Source organism: Mytilus galloprovincialis, chromosome 11, assembly GCF_965363235.1.
Source record: "Mytilus galloprovincialis chromosome 11, xbMytGall1.hap1.1, whole genome shotgun sequence".
Lineage (NCBI taxonomy): Eukaryota > Metazoa > Mollusca > Bivalvia > Mytilida > Mytilidae > Mytilus > Mytilus galloprovincialis.
In genome coordinates, this window is record NC_134848.1 from 73179612 (window position 1) to 73198790 (window position 19179).

Genomic DNA, 19179 nt, shown 5'->3' on the forward strand with positions numbered 1-19179 from the left:
AGTTTTGAAATAATAACAAGGTGTAAGGTGTAAGAACTGGATATATTTACAAATAAAATTTTAAATTAAACTAGTCTTGAATTAACATTATTCTTACGATTGTACGTTAACGGTGCTCTTCTTTTATCAGAATTTATAATAAACGATTATCAAAAAAGACTTATGTAAAAGGGTTAGGGTTTAGAACAATAAAATGTGTCTAAATCGGTTTTCCTTCACAGTTTAAAATCTCCTATTTTTTATCGTGTCATTATCCTGTAAAGGTACTTGATAATACGGTACACATTAGAAGTTGACGTTACAGGTAAAATTTGTAATTTATCTTTTCTATATATGACGTGTTAGAGGAATGTTCTACTTTTTAACTTTTGTGCCTACACTATGTATAATAAAAGGTTGTTAGTTCTTTGAAAAAGGTAAGATATGTTATTTTTAAATGCTATATTTGCATATTTTATTTTCTGCATATAATCAGAGACAACTTTATGTAACATTGTAATATTTATCATGACATTTTTCATTAATAAATACTGTTTAAACTAACATCGTGTAACCGAACAAGGCGGCTTAAATAATATATATTCAAATTCTCCCTCATAAATTCGTCAAAATTTATAACATTTCTTATCTATCTACATGGCTAAATAAAACGCAAGTCAAAATGTAGGCTTGGTTTCCTCGTCGAACTAGTTTTACAATCTTGTTCTCTAAACTTGTTCTACGGACTTGTTCCACAGTTACTAAATATAGAAAAAGATAAGGGAAAATCCAGATATAACGGAATAGAAATAGATTGCATCATAACAAATTAAATATGCAAAGGTAGTGAACCAAAAAATGAGACAACGCTTAAAGTTTTTGTGGATAACTGTCTTGAAACAGGAAAATCTGCTTTTTTTCAATAAAATTTCATTACTCGGAAACGTCAATTCAAATATAAAATGTATAAAAATGAAATGGGAGCTTTCGTCTCTAGATATAAACAATTCACCAATTAGATAGTTTCATGAGAATTGATGAACATTTTTTTAGTAAGTGGACGGAAACAAAGACGGACAGTGGTATACCATAAAACGTTCGTCTAAGACGAGTGTATTGCAATTGCTGTATCATTGGTTTCACATACATGTACATAGAATAGATAATATAAAAAAAACTTCAAACAAAATATTCGGTTTTATGACTTGTAAAAGTGATAAGCAACAATATTTTCATATTTCTATTTTGATCAGCTTATCAAGAAAAACAGCAAAACGGACAACGCATATAGCATTATTAAACATGGAGCTTAACCTCACTCTTCCTTTCAAGTTGAATATGTACCCATAGATTTGATGACTGCTAGTTGCCAAAGGATTCAAATATTAATTATTCCATTGCTCAGTTGAAATACGATTCTAGAACTTACGTCCCTTATCATTGACCTATTATACATTTTTTCGGGACCAGTTGAAGAACGCCTCCGGGTGCAGGAGTTTCTCGCTGCATTGAAGACCCATTACTGGCATTCAGCTGTTGTCTGACCTTTGGTCGGGTTGTTGTATTTTTGACTCATTCCTGATTACCATTCTCAATTTTATTTTAATTATTTTGATCGTTACATAATATCAGTTTAAATGATCAAATAACATTTTAAGGAAAAAAAAACAATAAACGTACTTAGAAGTACTTTATGGACCAATTTTTTACACCTTTGGTTGTTGATCTTTGAAAAATATATATATTGAATAATGTTTCGTTTAATCCTGAGACCATTTTAATAAATCAATATTTAATTGTATTAGTATCCTAAAGTTTATCATTGAATGTTACACATTATGTTGTATTTTATGTATATAAGGCATCACCTTTATGTAAACTTATCAGTGAACTTAATGCATTATCCTGTGTGTGGAGCAGGATCTGCATACCCTTCCTTATTATCCCTGTTTTTGGTGGGGTTCGTGTTGTTCAGTCTTTAGTTTTCTTTTATTTGTGTACTGTTGTTTGTCTATTTCATTTTTAACCATGCTTGTCATTATTTTTTTAAAGTATGAGAATGAATGTTCATTTGGTATCTTTGGCCTCCCTTTTAAATAAAGCGAAACTATTAAATTGTGAGGCCACCATCTGATTTCTTTTTCTAAATTGAAACCATATCACAATGTATAAATCGAATTATGATATAATCTGTAAACAGGATTAGTAAAAAGCAAAAATAACAAATAAACTTAAGAAATTGATAACGGACAAATAGACAACGAAAACAAGAATGGAAACGGTAAATGTGTCAAAGAGACAACAACCCGACCAAAGAGCAGAAAACAGTCAAAGCCAACTAATATGTCTTTAACACAGCAAGAAAATCCCACAACTGGAATCGGGCTTCAGTTTTCTCCTTAAAAAATGTTTACTATTTGTAGAATCAGAAATGAACTTTAAATACTTTCAAAGTGGTTGGTGTTTGTACCAGCCGACAACGCAGCCAACAATGCGGTGGTGGTGGGCCGTAAATACTACGCAGACGTTCTTAAAAATGATATTTTTAATTCTTCTACGTTCAAGTCCTTGTGCATCTCAAAAAGACATAAAGTGCACAAACGTATCACGACCACATCATTACTTAATTTCTCTATTGACTATATGAAGGTCTTTGCAATGTATTGGTTACCTTAAATACACAAAAAAAGAGGAAAATTTTATCTAATCGCGTTCTCTAGGAATTATTCTACAAATAATATTTCAGTGCTTTTAGTTATTATCAATATTTATTATTAACGTTTGTACTAGAATATAGGAAAATAGTAGATTTAACTATTTTTGGAGTGTGCAAAATTCTTTAGATGTTTTAGAAAAAATACGTGCTTCTGATAATGCTTTTGATTCTGATGATTTAAGTTTGGAGTATTTCCAGTCTTTTTGCATTGTTCATAAATTTTTTGAAGTTAAAAAAAATATTGAAGAAGGACAAAATTTACAGTTTGTTGATCTATGTTTGTAGTCAATAAAGTTTACGCTTGTTGTTGTATCCAGCAAAACAAATTATTATTTTTTATATATAAATTACAGGATGGCCACGGACACACAATCAATACCAGACAATGGTAAGTCATATTTACAGGATGGCCACGGACACATGACAAATACCAGATAATGGTAAGTTGTATTTACAGGATGGCCACGGACACATGACAAATACCAGATAATGGTAAGTTGTATTTACAGGATGGCCACTGACAAACGATCAATAGTAGATAATGGTAAGTTATATTTACAGGATGGCCACATACACATGGTCAATACCAGAAAGTGGTGAGTGATAATGAAAGGATTATCACGGACACACCTGGATTTCTGACACCCACTTCCTTTGAACTCTGGTGGTGTGTTATCTCATTAGCAATCATACCGCATCTCCTTATTTCCATATTAACCTATCAGACTACAGAACGCATGATTTTTTTTTATGTATAAGCAATAACATTTATTCATCAATCTATGATTGAACAGTTATAATTAGAGACGCTTTTTGATGACGCACCTTCAAGTTTTCTACAAGAAACGAGAATATAAATGTACTGATTAGTGATGTTTCTTAAAAGTACTGTTTATATATCGGCATTTAATGTACTGAATAGTGATGTTTTCTAAGAGACTAAGTACTGTTTATATAGCGGCATTAAATGTACTGATTAGTGATGTTTCATAAAAGTACTGTTTATATAGCGGCATGTAATGTACTGATTAGTGATGTTTCATAAAAGTACTATTTATATAGCGGCATGTAATGTACATGTAAACGTTAGGCAAATTGTTGGTAGTGTACAAACATGGATCTGTTTAGGTTAATATATAGACGTGTTTATTAGCTATACATTATCAGCTTATGAATCTGAAGAACACATTCATCAAAATATGTAAGTAAGTATTCATGTTTCTTTTTAAGCTACAAATCACGGAATATATGTTTTCTATAACGAACTGTTACATGACACCGAACTGCACACATGTGTAGTTGATTACCTCATTTCGAGATGTGTTCTGACTATTGATGATGCACGGGAAATAAAATGTCCACCTGGACAGTTTCAACGAAATAAGATCTTATTAGATATCCTGATAGACCGGCCTTATAACAGCTTTTACTATCTTGTTGATGCTTTGGACGAATCTGGCTCGTTATACCTCGATCTGGTGCTACGGATGAGACAAAACAAGAAATACATAAGAACAGACACTGAAACTGAGCAAGATTCCTTTAAAAGTGGTAAGACTAATATACTAGAAAATGGATCTGTCTTTACTATTATCAAAGTGAAGATACTATTCTGTACGCTGTCTGGAAGTCGCGATTTCGAAGCGATGATTTCCAACTGGCTAACAGGACGGTTTTGCCTATGGTGACTTTTCTCATCATTTGTTTACTCCTTTATCTATAAAGTGCTTTGAACATCTTCAAGGTATGTATAGCATCATAAATATGAGTAACTGTAACAAAAACATGCATTAGAATATAAAATATACGTGTGCATCACACCAACTTGATAGGAAAAGTGAAATCAATGGAAAATTGTGCTCTAGTAGTACAAAGCAAATAATCTTTATTTTAATCTTAAATGTTTGCATCAGTTTACAGTTAAATATATACTGTTTCAATATTCTTTTCGTATTTAAGTAGAATATTCGTATTTCCCATAAAAAATATGTTTTCCTTGAGGATCCCAAAATAAATTTTTAAATCAGTCTAGAACTGACTGTATTGTAGAAGCGATTTAAGATTTTTTGACTATATGGCCAGATTTAAAAAAACGGCAATTTGAAGGTATATACGAGTCTATGTGATATAATGAACTGTCCAGGGAACTATAACGTGTAACTTCTTTTATCAGACAATACAGATATATTTCTGATGATTTTTGTAGACGGCAAAATAATTATATTTTTGTTCCGTCAGTCTTATTTAAAATCAAATGCCTAAAAAGCAATACATGATTCGCTTGTGGACTTTGTAATAATGTGTCGTTGCAGTAATCTGTTTAGCTATTACATTTTTAAAGACTATTAACATATTGTACCGGTCCAACGGACGAACAGAAAGACGGACTTCTCTATCACTACAAACCCCCGCTTTACAAAGTGGTGTACAATTGAATGTCACAGAGACAGCTCTATATCCAAAACAAAGTGAAGGAACTTTGATCAAATATAGGCTACAGTACGGCCTCGAATGTGTGTAAATAAAGGCAACAGTAGTATACCGCTGTTCAAAACTCATAAATCTATGGACAAAAAAAAAATCGGGGTAAAAAACCAAAACTGAGGGAAACGCATTAAATATTACAGGAGAACAACGACACAGCATTAAAATGTAACATGCAGTTTTATATAACAATTAAATCTGTGTGTTTGTACAATTTTATGTATAACGGAGGACATTTCTGAAACTTATATATACAACAAACCGTCCTCTTATTTTAGCAACATTTAAACATCCTTATACTTAATGTAGTAAGTCGAGTAGAATGTACACCCTATCAAGCTAAAACATGTTTAATAAGTTTTCAGGATGTGAATTTATTGAAATATATTTGTGTTATTTAGAAAAATGCCACCTTCTTATGTATCATAAATAACTTTAAAATCATCACAAGAATACAGTGAAATAAAGACTGATCATACATTTTCAAAATATACAAGCGAGACCAACCGTACAGTGATAAATTCCAACAAGTGTAATTTTCTTATTTCTGGCTTCAAAAATCTGGTTGAAACTTATACCACCACTTGAAATATACTTCATTTAGTTAATTAAGTCAAGTTTTTACGTTAACCGTACACTAAGAGGGTGAAAAGCTTGTTTTTAGGTTCACCGACTGATTTCCCTTAGTGATGCACTTAAAAATATCTTAATTAAGGCAAAGATACGAATAATGAATGTGCTGGATTTAATTCTAAACCATTTTAGAATATCGATGTCAGCATAAGTTTTCATTAAGCAATGTACAGATGATCAATTTATTGTTTAATTCAGTATATCCATCAAATTTAAAATGTGATCCAAAAAGTTCTCGCTTCGAAAATCGTGACTTCCGGATAGCGTACAGAATAGTATCTACATTGTGATTATAGACCGTCTGACATCACCAATATAAATTCAAAAACTTTAATCTCCATTAGAGACGTAAACACTTATTGTACACACAAATAAATGTTTAAAACGGTTATAGTAGTTCCTTCCTTTTGCACATTTACCTTTCTTTGATCATGTGACTGTTATATTGGATCCTTCTCATTAAACATACAAATCGACACTGATCACTTATATGCCGATTTCATTGAATGTTTTATTTCTAATACTAACAAGTTTCTGCAACTTTGACATACATACTAATACATTAAACTGACAATTACATCACATCAAGAGTACGTACGTTTGTGAGTATCTTCTACTTTTAGAATGGTGGTCTTTCTTTTTGGCAATTTACAGGACGCTTCTGTATAGAATTTGTATGGATATACACAGATTTATGTGTGAAAAGCTTATCATTTCTAGATTAGTTGCTATAAAACGTTTGCCAAATGCAAGTTATAAGGACACTTGTCTAATGTTGACGCCAAGATGACAAACTTAAAATTACTTTAAGTGTCTTATGAGTGTCTTAATTCTCTTTTGATACATGTTTACACAAGTCTATTGTTATTTTTCATATAAGCAAATTAAGTATGTTTAATTTTCTCTCAGTAGCCTCTAATCAAATCATACTTTATACACACGTGTGTTTCAATCAGGTGTGTTTTTGTGTGTATACCTCTGCTTTGAAAAGATGACTAAGTGTTCGAGTCGAAAGAGGCGGAAGATATCAAAGGGAAATTCAGAACTAATATAAAAAACAGAGAGACAAAATCATGTAAAGGACACATCCCCATTAATCCTTAGGAAGTTTACATGGATCCGCTGTACCCTTGCAGTCAATCAAGGGGTGCGTCTAAATTGGCGGAATCTCAATACATATATGGCAAACGAAAATACAAATCAGTCCAGAAACGCATAAAAAATTCAAGTCTAAGCAACGCGAACCCCTGGGTTGATCTCCGATGAACCGAAAGGATAATCAGATCCTGCACCATATATAAAATCCGTCATGATGCGATAAATGATGATACTAGGAGGTTTGATTATAGCCTATCTGACCGCACCCAAAGACATAAATATACATATTAACAAATGTTCACCTTTTTTTCATTGCTTCGGGTGAAAAGAAAAGAGCTGGACCATCATACCAAGTAATAATGGTATAAAATACTGATTAGTCATTTAAACATTCTGTAAATGTTAACAGTACCCAATTAGAATTATAACACATATAAAGAAATTTGTGTTCACGCATGTGTATACTATAGCAGTCTTCTACAATACACATTTATTTTGTATTTGAATGTTTAGTTTTTTTGACAGATCTTAGAGAACATTCTGTCAGATTGCAGAAAAACTACAAATCTTTGGTAGAGGGGATGGGATCAAGTTTACATATAGTTGACAAGTTGTTTTCTGAAGATGTAATAGACCGAGAAGAAAAAGAACAGATTATGGCGACAGAAATAACGGCTACAGATCGCAACAGATTGATTATCGAAAAACTTATTCCAAAGAATAAAATTTGCTACAGGACATTTTTAGAAGTATTAAGGGGCGACGATTGTGACAGTGCTTTGGCAGATGAAATTGAACAAACAGATGTTGGTCAAACTGATATCTTATTTATTATGATAGGTAAGTACATTAACGTGAAGCAATGAATGTGGTTGTTAAATTTGATAGATGCTTTTTGTGCTTCTTTGTTAAACATTTGTTTGTTTTGAAATTTTGACACAGTGATGACTGCTTTGTCCATATTTTGACAATTTTACCTAATATGTCTGTTTTGTTCACGCATTGTTGTAAATATAATTGAATTTGATGCGATTGTCATACAAGTGAGAGGTTAAGCGCTATATAACCAGGTTCAATCCAGCATTTTTCTACATTTGAAAATGCCTGTACCAAGTCAGGACAGTTGTTGTCAGTTCGTTTGATGTGTTTTATCATATGATTTTGTCATTTGATTATGGACTTTCTGTTTTGAGTTTTCCTCAAAGTTCAGTATTTTTTTATTTTACTTTTTTAAACTTGCTAACGACGGATATTAAAAAGATATAAACTGTATTTTTTAACTCATATTATTGCAAATTGAAGAGAATTGGAAGTAAAAGCTCTTACGGTAAACACTGCACAAGTATGCATGTGCTCGCGGACATATCAGATAATCTATTTTTTGTGTTTTTAATGAAGCGGCTTCACTTGGTTCCATAATAAATTTGAGGTTAATTGGTCTATTTTATAAAGAGCAAACATCTTTTCTAGTTATGTGGCTAGCTCAGCTTTGAAAGAAATGTTTACAATGATTTATCAATAGTCTTTTCAAGATAAATGTTCTTATTAAAATATATCAATGAGGGTCTGGTAGGATTTTTAGACTAGAAAATAAAGATAAAAAAGTGCAGAATAATAGCCCCAAAAAGAATAAAGAATAGTAAAAATGAAAGGACCGTCTCCCCCTCCAGACCTTCATATAATGATTCCAAAGATATGTCCTGACGAATGTGTTATGGGGAAATAAGGAACATTACAAAACAATATACGATTTGACTGTTAAACTGCATAGTTATGTAATAATGTATCACTTATATCTATTTCAGGAAGAGACAAACTAAATGACAGGATAAAAGTTTCAGAAAAAGGTAATAAATTCCCGTTTGAATTATTTTACACTAGTAATTTTCGGGGCCCTTTATAGCTTGCTGTTCGACGTGAGCCAAGGCTCCGTGTTGAAGACCGTAACTTGACCTATAATGATTTACTTTTATAAATTGATACTTGAATGGAGAGTTGTCTCATTGGCACTGATACCCCATCTTCCTATATCTATGTTATTATTAAGATTTATTATTATTCTATTTCTTTGGAATATGTAAACTATCAATCTCCGGCGCAGAGTTCATATTAGTTCCTTAATATGAACAAAACTGCACTTTATATTAGTTCCTTAATATGAACAATACTTCACTTTATATTAGTTCCTTAATATGAACAATACTACACTTAATATGTCCAGATTGGGTGTAGTGTAAAGTAGTATTGATCGGAACAGATATGTTGTCTGTGTCAGAGATTGGTAAACGATCTTTCTCGGTCAATTGTTTTTTATAGAATCAGACAATTAACAATGATTAATATATGAGCTGCGTCGGATATAAATCGACCTATGCAAATTAATACCAATACACCTGTTAGCCTTTTTCGAATTGGAAAAAATATATTCGAAAGTCTGTAACTACTAGAAATTTTGGTTTTTTATAAAATTCTTTTTTTTTATTTCATATTTCATTGCTACAAAATAAATGAAGGTTTTATACATATGTATGTAGACGTGCACTGGCGATTTCTTTCCGGCGACGCTCATATATTAATAAAATAATAAACAATATCACTAATGAACATGATGAATAGCAAAATTGGTATGTCGTACGTCTTACAGACACGAAAATAGTAAGCTACGAAGTACAATGTCGAATCCTAAAAACTATCATTAAACATGTGTGACAATGTTGGTGATGTTATAAAATATAGATCACAAACTCTTCCCCCTCTCTTTTATCACCAAAAACAAACCCGTTTATTTGTAAAGGAGTATAGCTTTCAAGAATGAAACAACACATTTTTGTGGATAACTTAAATTTTTATATCAATCATTTATTTCAAATAAAGGCAAAAATAGTATACCGCTGTTTGAAAGTCAAAAATCGATTGAGAGAAAACAATTCCGGGTAACAAACTAAAACTGAGGTAAACACGTCATGAAAATGAGGAAAAACATCGAAACAACAGAAACAATGAAATGCAACATATATAGCAACTGCTGCCTACAGATGCAGCATTCATCAACATTTCACAGTAAGGCAACCGAAAACAACTATAAGATATTTTGCAATGTCACCTGCAAAAGTATGAATGTTATTTACAGACTAGAATGTTCGGTTTGTGGCCTCCAATATGTTGGTGAGTCAAAGCAGCCTTTCCACAAACGCCTCAATGGCCATAGGAGTGATATCTCTAAGAAGCCACTTCTCCCAGTTTCTCAGCACTTCAGACAGTCGGGTCACAAACCTGATGACTTTAACCGCATGAAAATTCTAGTGATTGAACAGAACATTCACTGGAGTGATGCCCAGCGACAGGTTCGGGAAAGCTTTTGGATAAAGGAACTTAATGTACATCATCCAAACGGCATCAATAAGAAATACTAACGGTTTTGTTTTTCACTCATTTTTATTGTTAATATACACAGTCACGTATATTGAATTATAGTGTTTTGTTTATGTATTAGATAAAATACAAAGGTAACAAAGAAACAGGCCGGTAACAACCGTTGCCGGATAGTTTTTCTGCACGAGTAGTCAGGTCAAGGTCCGAGGCGATAGCCTCAGACCTTGACCTGACTACAAGTGCAGAAAAACTATTCGGCTGGTTGTAACCGGCCTGTTTCTTTTGTTACTTTTGTTTTTTATCTGACTTGTACGACGTTTCAAGAAACTAATAATACTTTTAGCAAGACTAAACATTTGAGAAACTTAGATAGCCATAAAGCAGTAAATAAATGTAAGTTATCATATTAGTATAAACACATTTTTTTTTCATTTCCCTTCAACCGAGATTTTTTTTCAAGAAAAAAAAAATCAGGAATCTAATAATTCGATAAAAAAAAAGAACCATTTAAAGTAAAAGATGAATGTTGTACGCATTTTAGACTTTTAAAATGCAACTTCGTAAAAAGGTAATGTATTAAAGAAATATTTTAATGGTAAGTAAGATAACGTTTGATTTTTATCAATGAAACGGAAAGCGGAGAGGGGGAGGTCTAATCATTTTAAAATAAAGAGGCTGTGGTTTTTATTTTTGATGAAAAAATGTAGGATGTGCCATTCCATCCTCCAATAAAAAAAAATGTAAAAATCGCGCGTTTGTTGCAAAATACACGAATTTAATATTCAGTGGTGGAGTCGCAGGGGTTGGAACAACCTTTTTTTGACGATCAATGCATTTAAATGGGGACTTAAAGTTGGACCCCCCACCTGTTTTGTCCTGGATTTGGACCTGGATCCGCCACTTATATAAATTCGATAACAATAAAAATGTATCAAAAGAATGAATTTCCTACTTCAATAGTGAATGAAATGTTTATGAAAAAAATGGATTTTGTCTTAATATTATATATATTCAGGTATATATTTTGATTTTTTTTAATTCATGCTCGTCTCTAGATTTGCAAGTGTTGATCGGGATTAAACACGTGTTAATATATGATCCAATCGCAGCTTACCGCCCAAAATTGATGACATAAGTTGAATGATTTTCTTCTAGATTTGCTGCTTATTATTTGGACGTGTATTACATGAACACTTTTCGTTCATAGGATCAATCGTGCATTGGTGAGTTGATAGGCACTTTATCTTTTGATATTAGATTTGATTTTTATTTACTTATTTCCTGTCTTATTGTTATTGAAATATACACGTAAGTATCAGCATTTCTTTACTTTCAGCATTGTCCAAAATACTATTCATGTCCATATATTGAAGAAAACATTTATTGACCGAATATTTTGCTTCATAAAGGGGGCGGTGTGTTCTTTTTTTAGTATATTAACTATTTACTTTTCAACGTCATCACCCAAATGTTTTTGTTTAAATTAGCACTATTAACGGTATTCGGAAAATCAGGAATCATGCAAAACATTAATTTGTCATCTGCTCGACCATAATATTTTTTTTCTCATAAAATTTGGGATAAAAATATCTATTTTAGGAGAAACACCCCCCCCCCCCCCCCCACTATTAAAGTTAAATGTCTAATACCTAAGTGTACTGATATGAATAGTATTTAACTGGAAATGTTTGAAAAAAGATATTGATGCTAACGTAAATATTTTGTTCAATAAAAAGACAGGAAATAAGTCGGTGAACCAAAAAGTTCAAATCTAAGTGAAAGTTAAAGTGCCCATGAACTCACTTATCATGCACGAGTGATTCTATTCATAAAAAGTGTCCGTGTAACAATTAAAAAGAGTCCGTGTATCATCTAAAAAGAGTCCGTGTAACACCCGTTAATGTACTGTTTTTCTATAGCTCTGCGGGGGGCAAAGTCGTACAAATAATGATATTCAGGATTTTGGATTAAAATCAATCGACCAAAACTTACCTGTATTATTACTGATCTATTTTTACACCTTATACATTATGTATCAGTATTGTTAAAACTTGTGAGACTTGAAGAAGGCCATTTGTTGAGCCGAAATATTTGTCAACACGATTTAATAACAACATTTTCGTATTATAACATCTTATATCAGTACCGTTGTGCAAATCTTTAGACTGATATATATATATATATATATATATATATATATATATATATATATATATATATAAGATAACAAGTGCATTTTCCTGAATTGATTAAATGTTTCTGCACAACATTCTTAGTAGCCAATAAGTTAAACAAACATTCAGCACTAAAAATATGTCAATGGCTCATGTTTCAGTTGATCTTACATTGTTTTTCATTTCATATATCTTTAGTGAAGGATTTACAAGAAAAGGTACAGAGGTTAGAAATTGATTTAAACGAAAGTATTCCAAAAAACGTTAGAGGTACTTAATATAAGAGATTACTTTTTTAAAAACTATCGTTGCTTTACTGGCATGTTTGTGCAAATTTTGAACACTTATAATTTGCAATTCCAAGGAAAATTCAAATCCTTTATGTAATGGCAAAATCAAAAGATCGAACACATCAAACGAATGGAAAACAACTGTCATACTACTGGTTTGGTACAGGCATTTCCTTGTGTTGAAAAGGGTGGTTCAAAGCTGGTGTTATTGCTAGCTAAGCCTTTCACTTGTATGACACCGGCATAAAATTCCATTATATTGACAACAAAAATGAGTAAAATATTTTTGATTGAGTAATTCGTATAACAATAGTATATTTACTCTTTACACTTCGAGTTAATTTGCAAACTTACTGCTACCGGTTTTGTAATTCAAATCGTTTTGGGTTATTAATTTCTAACTTTCATCAATAAAATGAAAAAGATCTCGGAATCGTAGATACTAGTAGTAAAACTGATGTGCGTAGTAAATCTGTCTCTACCAATATACATTGAATGAACAAAACACAAAATTAACATACTAATAAAATCAGAACAGCAAAAAATAAAAAGAAAACGAAATATTTTCGTCTTAGTGATAATTCTTCAATTTCTTTCAACGAATAACTGCAACAAGCAACAGCGAAATAACAGCGAAATAAAAACTGTATACTATATGAATTTTTTACAAGACAAATGGCCTTAAACAATTTTTTGCTTTAAATTTCAGCCCACATTTGTAGAATCTTACAATCTTGGGAAACTGATAATACGCAGTTTTTGTCTACAAGGGCCAGCACGAAAGTAATGGAATGTCTCCAGAGCAATAAATGCGTGACAGTTTTAGGGAATCCTGGAGTCGGGAAAACAGTGACAACACAATACGCTGCACTTAAAATGCAAAAGATGGGATATGAAGTTATTCCAGTTACTGTTCCAAAAGATATCAGAGACTTCCATTCCACTGGAAGGAGAACCATTTTCGTTATTGATGACCTGTGTGGTAATTACACCGCTAATTATCAAAGCATAGAAGAATGGAAGTTGTGGCTGAGAGACATACAAACCGTATTAGAAGACGAGTATTGTAAAATTATCGCAACTTGCAGATTGCAAGTTTTCAAGGATACGAAAATGGCAGAACTGCCTCTTTTTAGAACTTGTGTATGCAATCTGAACGCTGACGATCTCTGTCTAACTTTAGACGAGAAAGTATTACTAGCAGATGTATATTTTGGGGATTATTCTAAAAAAGCTGTTACGATGGCAAAAACATCCCTTTTCTGTCTTTGAAAATGAACTTAATAGTCTGTTTGTTGGTGGGGATGAAGGTAAATACAAATACTGTGCTCTTCTACTTTGCGTCATTTATGATAACAGTTTGAGTGAAAATCATTTTACAACAAATGACCTGGTATTTAATGAAAAACTTGAAAGAGTATGCGAGGCATGCGAGTTAAACAAGGGTTCATCCAAGCTTGTATTTAGGAAAGCACTAGACTTACTTAATGGTGCGTTTATATCAAAGGAACACAACATATATCATACTATACATGATAAACTGTTTGATTTTATTGGTAAATACTCTGGGACAAGACACATCGACTGTCTATTAGATTGCTGTGCATGTTCTTTTATAAAGGAGCGTTTTTCATATCCAACACCAATAGAAGATATTAATGCAGAATTTTCAATAACATTACCAGTAAAATGTATTTCCAAATACATTTTGAGAGTTATTTCCGAATGGTCAAAAGGAAATGTATCCGTGGCTTTGTCCAACGTTAATATGAAAAATCTGTCCTTTAGAACAGATTTACTTAAACAATTGAAGAGTTTTGATACGTCTGATCAATCGGACCTCGCCAAAAAAACAGATATAAGAAATACTGATGACAGTGCCTTACTACAGAGCTGTTTTGAAGGGGACAAAGAAATTACAAGCTGGATATTAGAATACGATAATGATTGCAACAAGAGCAGACCAAACGGTGAATCACCACTCTTAATTGCTTCGTATATGAATCTTTTACCCATCGTTCAACTTTTAATTAATCATGGTGCTGCTATTAACCAATCAAAGAAGAATAACGTATCTCCACTTTTTATGGCAAGTCAAGCGGGACATATTGATGTTGTAGACTTTTTGCTTAGCTGCAACGCAAACGTGGATGTTTGCAGAAGTGATGGACAAACTGCACTGGGTGTAGCGGCAATGCACGGTCATTGTTCGATCGCCAAAAGACTCATTGACAAAGGTGCAGATGTTAATAAAAGCTCCAACATTGGAATGACACCTTTGCACAATGCTTGTCACGAAGGACACGTTGAAACTGTCAGACTACTTATTGAGAATGGGTCGGATGTAAATATATGTTCCAAAACTAATTCACCGTTATATACAGCATGTTATATTAGGCACGTTTCTATTGTTAATGCGCTGATATCTGCAGGAGCTGACCTGAACAAAAGTATCTTGAACGGGTTCACTCCACTATACATTGCTTGTAATACTGCCGAAGTCGAATTAGTAAACGCATTAATTGATAATGGTGCGTCTGCCAATACATACACACAATCAGGATATACACCATTATATGTTGCAATATGTAGTGGGAATATTGATATTGTAAATAAACTAATCGCAGGAGGGGCAGATGTCAACATTGGCGTGAAAGGAGGTGCGTCATCTTTATATAAGGCATGCCATAATAAAAATTCGTTCATTTCAAACACACTAATTGATAAAGGAGCAGACGTGACCTTATGTTTGGAACATGAACATTGCCATACTTTATAGTGTTGTTATTTTCTTCTAAATCGGATTTGTTTGTCTCTACGTTCATTTAATTTCATTTCTTTAAAAAAAATCTTATATACGGTATACTTATATTAGTTTTATTTCTAAAGTGCTTCCGTTTTCCATTGAGATACTATATGCAACTATCAACCAAAGTGCAAATGAAATTGATGTAAGCAGTTTAAGGCAAGCAACACTGAGAAAAACCCATACCGTATAGTCGACTAAAAATATAGTCAAGATATATTCTTCTTACAGATGTTAAACCTATCAAACTTTACTTAATTCACGTTTCAAGAATAGTGACACAAAAATATAAACTGAACATCTTATTGTTCTAATCTAAATAAACTCATCATAGATACCAGGATTGAAATTTTATATTTACGCCAGAAGCGCGTTTCGTCTTCAAATGACTCATCAGTGACGCTCGAATCAAAAATAATGCACACCATTTCCTAAACTTTATCGTAAAATTTTGAAAGAGTTTTTCAAGAAAAGTAACTGGAAATGTATCTCCCTCAGATAAAGCGTTGAGTGATATACTTTTAGTTTTTTGTTTTGTTTCATCAGGTCTTCGAGGATTGTATCAGGTTTTCACATATTTGTGTCCCGAGCATCACTGAAGATACATTATCGAACTATGCATCAGGTACGGTAAAGTTGGTACAGTAAATGCCAGTATCACTATTCACAACTAACTTTGGCTAATTTCCAGTTTGACTAGGTACTGTCCCTCTGGTATCTTTCGTCCCTCTTTTCCAATTGTAAAAGCGCAGTAAAGTACAACGTTAAAGCGGATTCCATTTTCATTGATAATTTATTATGTCGTTGCTGGGCTTCCATAATGTCGTATATGACTTTTTGGCTAAATATACTTTTTGACACCAATGGTCTTGGCGGCAGGAAATCTTTGGTATTACAAAATAGCATACAGTTAGACCAATCAAAAACGTTTGAAATAAGACATATTACAAAATTGCCAATGTCAGTTGTTTGTAAAGTTTTCTTCCAAAATGTTGTATGAAAACTTGAAAATCGTTGTATAATGGCTTTGGGAATAAAATAATTATACATTTCTTTATTTCTGTGAAAATAATTTAAGCTATTTACGAAAATGTTAAAATTCACATACAACATTTTGGAAGCATGCATTTTGTCAAAATTTTCAAAGCCTGTTTGTGAGATACTTTTTTCTTGAACAATTTGTACTTTACAACATTTTGGAAGCCCAGCGACGATGTGTATAAACCAAACAAACTCACTGAAATTTAAACGGTCTATTTATTCAAAATTATACGAATCTACATGTTGTTTCAGCTTTAAAGAAAAGTCCTTTATCAAATTGTAAAATCAAAAGCTCAAACACAGCAAACAAATGGAAAGCGAATAACCGGGCCAAATTTGTTGGTGTTACATCTTACAAAGTCTATCCACATTATTTATCCGACGAATTCCGCTCAAGCCAGTGATAGGGCCCATTTTACACTTGCAGAGAGATGGGAGTTGTTTTTCTTCATGTTGATGGCCTCAATCCTTAGCTTTTTGTGTATATTTGGTTTTGCTAAACATGAACTGATTTTGTGTCATGGATGCATACCAAAATCCATTTTTTTTCAACGAGTCGAAATTTTTCCGACAGCCGAAATGTACCCGACGACCCCGCTAATCTACCAAGATGGCCCCCATAACTAAAAATAGAACATCAGGGGGGGGTTACAATGCAGATTTTGGCATAATGGCATAAAGCTCAAAGAGAAAATCTGACGGTGTAAACATGTCCATCAGGCCAACATCTATCCGCCCTGAAATTTTCAGACGCATCAGACAACCCTTAGTTTGGTACCTGCCCCTTAATTGTTAATTTGAAGGAAAAGTTTGCAGTTTATTTATTGTTTCTTGAATATTATAATAAATAAAAATAAACTTTAAACAGCATTTTTTTTCGTAAATCTTTGCATGTTTTTACAAAACTGTTCTCCTCTGAAACTACTTGGCCAAAATTACTAAAAACTTGGCTACAATAATCATTAGGGTATGTAGTTTAACAAATGTATCCGATGATCCCGCCCATCAACCAAGATGACCTCAATGGCTAAAATAGAACGAGGGGGTAATCTGACTTTTATCTCTGAAACAAGCATTTACATCAAATCTGACATAGATGAAAATGTTCATCAGGTTAAGATCTATCTGCCCTGAAATTTTCACGAGCATCAAACAACCTGTTGGTGGGTTTTTCTCTCAGAATTGGAAGTTTAAGGATTTTTTTCAGTTCTTGGTTATTATCTTGAATTTCACATTATATATAGAGATACACGGTAAACAGCATAATTGTTTAGCAAAGTGAGATAAACAAATAAATCAAAATGACCAAAATGATGAAATGACTCCTTTAGGAATTATTGCTCTTGATAGTATATTTTTGACAATTTTTTTGTAAAAGTTTGTAATATTTTACAAAAATCTTGTTCTTTTAAAATGATAAAATAAATTAAACAAAACATAGCCACAATCATCAGTAAGGGGTCCGTGTAACACTTATCAATTCAAAGTTTTAAAAAGTTTTCAAATTTTAGATTTTTGGAATTTTGATCAAAGTTTTAAAATATCAAAATTTCAAATCGTGTACAAGTTTTGAAATTTTGAAATTTTAACCAAATAATTAAAATATTAAAATTCTAAATATCGTTTAGAAATTTGATAGTTTAGAAATTTGATCAAACTTTAAAGATAGTAAACCTAACGTGCAATTTTGATTATTTCACTTTTTGAAAATTTGATTTTTTAAATTCTTGACTAAGATATCAATATAGAAAAGGGGCGAAAAGAGGGGTACTTATAAATTGCGAAACGAAATAAAAGCTTTTTTTTTTCTCTGAAATTGAGATTAAGAACAAATATTAGTAATTTTTTTATTAAGATATCAAAATATCAAAATAGAAAAGGGGCGAAAAGAGGGGTACTTGTAAACACGGCTCTGATTATAACCATTCTTAGTAAGGAATAAATTTCACGAAATATATCAAATAATTTTGAATTAGAAAATAAATAATTATTGCTATTGTTAACCTGTCGGTTTTTTTTTTGGGGGGGGGGGGGGAATAAAAACATTTCGGAATTAACAGTTACGACAAAAATCTAAACTGCATGAAGCGTTTCTGGACATTCATCAAACACAGATGGAAATCAAAATACCACCTTTAAGAGGCAATGGGCTACTTTATCAAGACCCAGATGAAAAGGCAAACATCTAAAATAAGCAGTTTCAATCAGCTTTTTCAGATAAAATAAATTTCATAAGCACTGAATTTGCAACATGACTAATTAAGTTTGCTCTTTACTACAGGACTTAAAGATCACTGAAAATGGCATAATAAAATTATAATCAAATCTGAACTACTATTTTTTTAGGCTGTCCTATGAAACAAGAAACAGGAACATACTCCTAGAAAAAAGATTGAATCGTAATTTCCTGTCGATATGCACATCTACATAGTATGTCCTTATTATCTTTAAAGGTTTCATGAAATTATGTTGTGTGGTTTGAGAGGAGTTGCGATGACAAAATGTTGCAGTAGTACATATAAGTAAATAAGTTCAAAGGGGCTTAACTACAAGAAAAAAAAATAATCGTAATTTCCTGTCGATATG

At 32.2% G+C, this 19179-nt stretch overlaps 1 protein-coding gene across 1 annotated transcript; it reads left to right on the forward strand.

Moving 5' to 3' along the window:
- The first annotated feature begins 328 nt into the window (after positions 1-328).
- On the forward strand, positions 329-9142 carry LOC143050894 (uncharacterized). The gene is made up of 6 exons (XM_076223999.1): positions 329-416; positions 3049-3083; positions 3926-4246; positions 7436-7750; positions 8716-8757; positions 9132-9142. The coding sequence occupies exons 2-6, from the start codon at positions 3050-3052 to the stop codon at positions 9140-9142; spliced, it is 723 nt and encodes a 240-aa protein (XP_076080114.1). The 5' UTR covers positions 329-416; position 3049.
- The last annotated feature ends 10037 nt before the right edge of the window (positions 9143-19179 follow it).